Source organism: Salvia hispanica, chromosome 2 (genome assembly GCF_023119035.1).
Source record: "Salvia hispanica cultivar TCC Black 2014 chromosome 2, UniMelb_Shisp_WGS_1.0, whole genome shotgun sequence".
NCBI lineage: Eukaryota > Viridiplantae > Streptophyta > Magnoliopsida > Lamiales > Lamiaceae > Salvia > Salvia hispanica.
Window position 1 is genome coordinate 17433419 of NC_062966.1, and position 2609 is coordinate 17436027.

The 2609-nt window shown below is 35.0% G+C and overlaps 1 protein-coding gene across 1 annotated transcript; it reads left to right on the forward strand.

Annotated features, from left to right (window-relative positions):
- The first annotated feature begins 466 nt into the window (after positions 1-466).
- On the forward strand, positions 467-1932 carry LOC125204475 (40S ribosomal protein S13-like). The gene is made up of 5 exons (XM_048103139.1): positions 467-610; positions 722-794; positions 902-1040; positions 1128-1314; positions 1709-1932. Exons 1-5 carry the CDS (start codon positions 588-590, stop codon positions 1740-1742), a joined length of 456 nt encoding a protein of 151 aa, XP_047959096.1. The 5' UTR covers positions 467-587; the 3' UTR covers positions 1743-1932.
- The last annotated feature ends 677 nt before the right edge of the window (positions 1933-2609 follow it).

Genomic DNA, 2609 nt, shown 5'->3' on the forward strand with positions numbered 1-2609 from the left:
TTGCCATTGTTATTTTCGTTAACAAATATTTCCTCTGTCCACGAATAGGAGTCCTATTTTTCTATTTTGGTATGTCCTTCAAATAAGAGTTCTGGTTCATAATTACTATAAATGGTAAAGAGACCTCACACTCCACTAACTCATTTTACTCATATATATTTTTAAATTAATATATACAAGTGTGACCTCTATTTCACTAACTTTCTTCCATTCACTTTTTTTAAACATTTCTTAAAATGTGTGTTGGAAAAAAATGAGACTCTCGTTCGCGGGACGAATACTGTCGCGAAGATTTTTGCAGTTATGGAATTAGTATATTTTAATTGATTTTCCATTTAATATTTTGTAAGTGCCATTTCGAGCTGATACAAGCCCATTAAATTTTCTGTATATGTGACACATTAATTAAGGTTCCTACTAATTAGTGGGCTGATTAAAAAGCCCAATGATATTTCAATCTCGTCTCCAATCATATTAATACCATAACTCGAGAATATTCAGAAATCTAGGGTTCGTGGCCTGCTTATTGGATTTGGGTGTTGAACCAGCGTCATCGGAGTGAACATACAGCCGCGCCGCCAGCTGCCATGGGTCGTATGCATAGCAGAGGGTAATCTCATATCTTTCTCGCGTTCGAATTAATTTTGCTTCTTTTCTCCATATGATTTTCTCGTAAGCATTGCATTTTTATTGATTTTGCGTCCTATTTTTTTTTTTCCAGTAAGGGTATATCTGCTTCAGCCCTACCTTACAAGAGATCTCCTCCTACATGGCTCAAAATCTCATCTCAAGATGTAAACTAATCTAACTTAATTATCGCATTTGCACTAAAATTGATTACATTATGTATGATAATGTAATTTCTTTTTTTTTCTTTTTTTTTTAATTTGATATTCGATAGGTTGAGGAAAATATTTGCAAATTCGCTAAGAAGGGATTGACACCATCACAAATCGGTGTGATTCTTCGTGATTCCCACGGTATTGCTCAGGTGAAGAGCGTTACTGGCAGCAAAATCCTTCGGATTCTCAAGGCTCATGGTATTGCGAATTTCTGCTGTCAAAATTGATTTTATTTAGTGAATTAGGGGTGTTATTGATCATTGGTTGGTGTTATTGCTGCTTCAGCGCTTGCGCCTGAGATTCCTGAAGATCTTTACCACTTGATCAAGAAGGCAGTCGCCATCAGGAAGCATTTGGAGAGGAACAGGAAGGATAAGGATTCAAAGTTCAGGCTGATTCTGGTGGAGAGCAGGATTCACCGCTTGGCCCGTTACTACAAGAAGACCAAGAAGCTTCCACCTGTGTGGAAATAGTAAGCCCCTTTTGTCTTACTCTACATGTTGTCTTACCTTGCCTCTCATTTTCTTCTTCTAGTTTAAAGTTAACAATGTTGGTTGGGCAATTTCTGTTGGTGAATTGTGTTATATTTGCCTTAGCATACTTCTTTAGGCATAACTATTACTGTTATTGTATGCTGTAGCAAACTGTCTGTTGTTCAACCTCCTTGGGCAGTTTGTCATCTGAACTTTGTGCTACTCGTGTATGAATCTTGTTTAGTTAGAGATTTGCAGGAAACAAGGCCATTTCTTATATGTCATTTTGGATTGCATGCATTTCTATATGCCCCTTACTTGGGTATTCAAAAAGTATCATAACATTGATTTTATCCTTTTTCTAACTCCATGGTGTTAACTTTGCTCCTACAGCGAGTCCACCACTGCCAGCACCCTAGTAGCTTAGGCTGGGAATTTCCCCGTGGTGCCGTCTTGATGAGCAGCTGGAGGTCTAGGCTATCTGGAGTCAACAGGGGAAATCCATTTGTATTTTGGCAAACAGATGTTGATTTGGATTTTTGTTCATTTTTATTCGACAATTTTACTTATTATGAATGATGATTAATCAGCAATTCAGTTCTTGTTGGTTTAATTAATTTTTGGTTACTCCAAAAAAATCATAGTAAGATGTAAAACATCATAGTAAGATGTTTTTGTGCTTAATTTATTTGAATTTCATTATTCTTGTCCTCAGATTCTCAAAGTTTTGTTAGATTTTGTTTCAACAAAAAAGCACATTGTGAGATTAAGTTCTGGCCTATTAGCCATATCAAACATTTCTTAAAATAATGTGAAATCATTGAATGAATGGAGCCCAAAAGTAATTAGGTATTTTGAAAGCATTGTGCAGTCTCAGGAAAACATTAGGCTGCTCCTATGCCGAAGAATGATTTTTTTCAGAGCAGAGCAGCCCAACTAATAGTGGTAATTCTGCTGATATATAGTAGGAGTAATGTACTTCATGTGGAATTGTGGATAGATTGATATGGAAATCATACTTTTTCATTATAGGGGTGAGTTATATTGCTAACTATTTAAATTGCTAACTATGTTAACTCATTAATGTTGTGTATTAAAAATGTCAACATTAAAATGTCAAAATATAATATCTACACATTACATTGAAGTTCAACAAAATTATGTGTTGACATTTTAATGTCACCGTATTGACATTTTTAATACACAATATTGATGAATTAGCAAGTTAGCAACTTAAGAAAATTAGCAATTGATCACATCCCTTTTATTTTAATTATCAGAATGGTATATTCGA

Coding starts and splice junctions, on each gene's coding strand:
- LOC125204475 (XM_048103139.1), top strand. CDS start 588: ATGGGTCGTATGCATAGCAGAGG. Junction 795..901: donor TCAAAATCTCATCTCAAGAT/GTAAACTAATCT, acceptor GATATTCGATAG/GTTGAGGAAAATATTTGCAA. Junction 1,041..1,127: donor TCGGATTCTCAAGGCTCATG/GTATTGCGAATT, acceptor TTGCTGCTTCAG/CGCTTGCGCCTGAGATTCCT.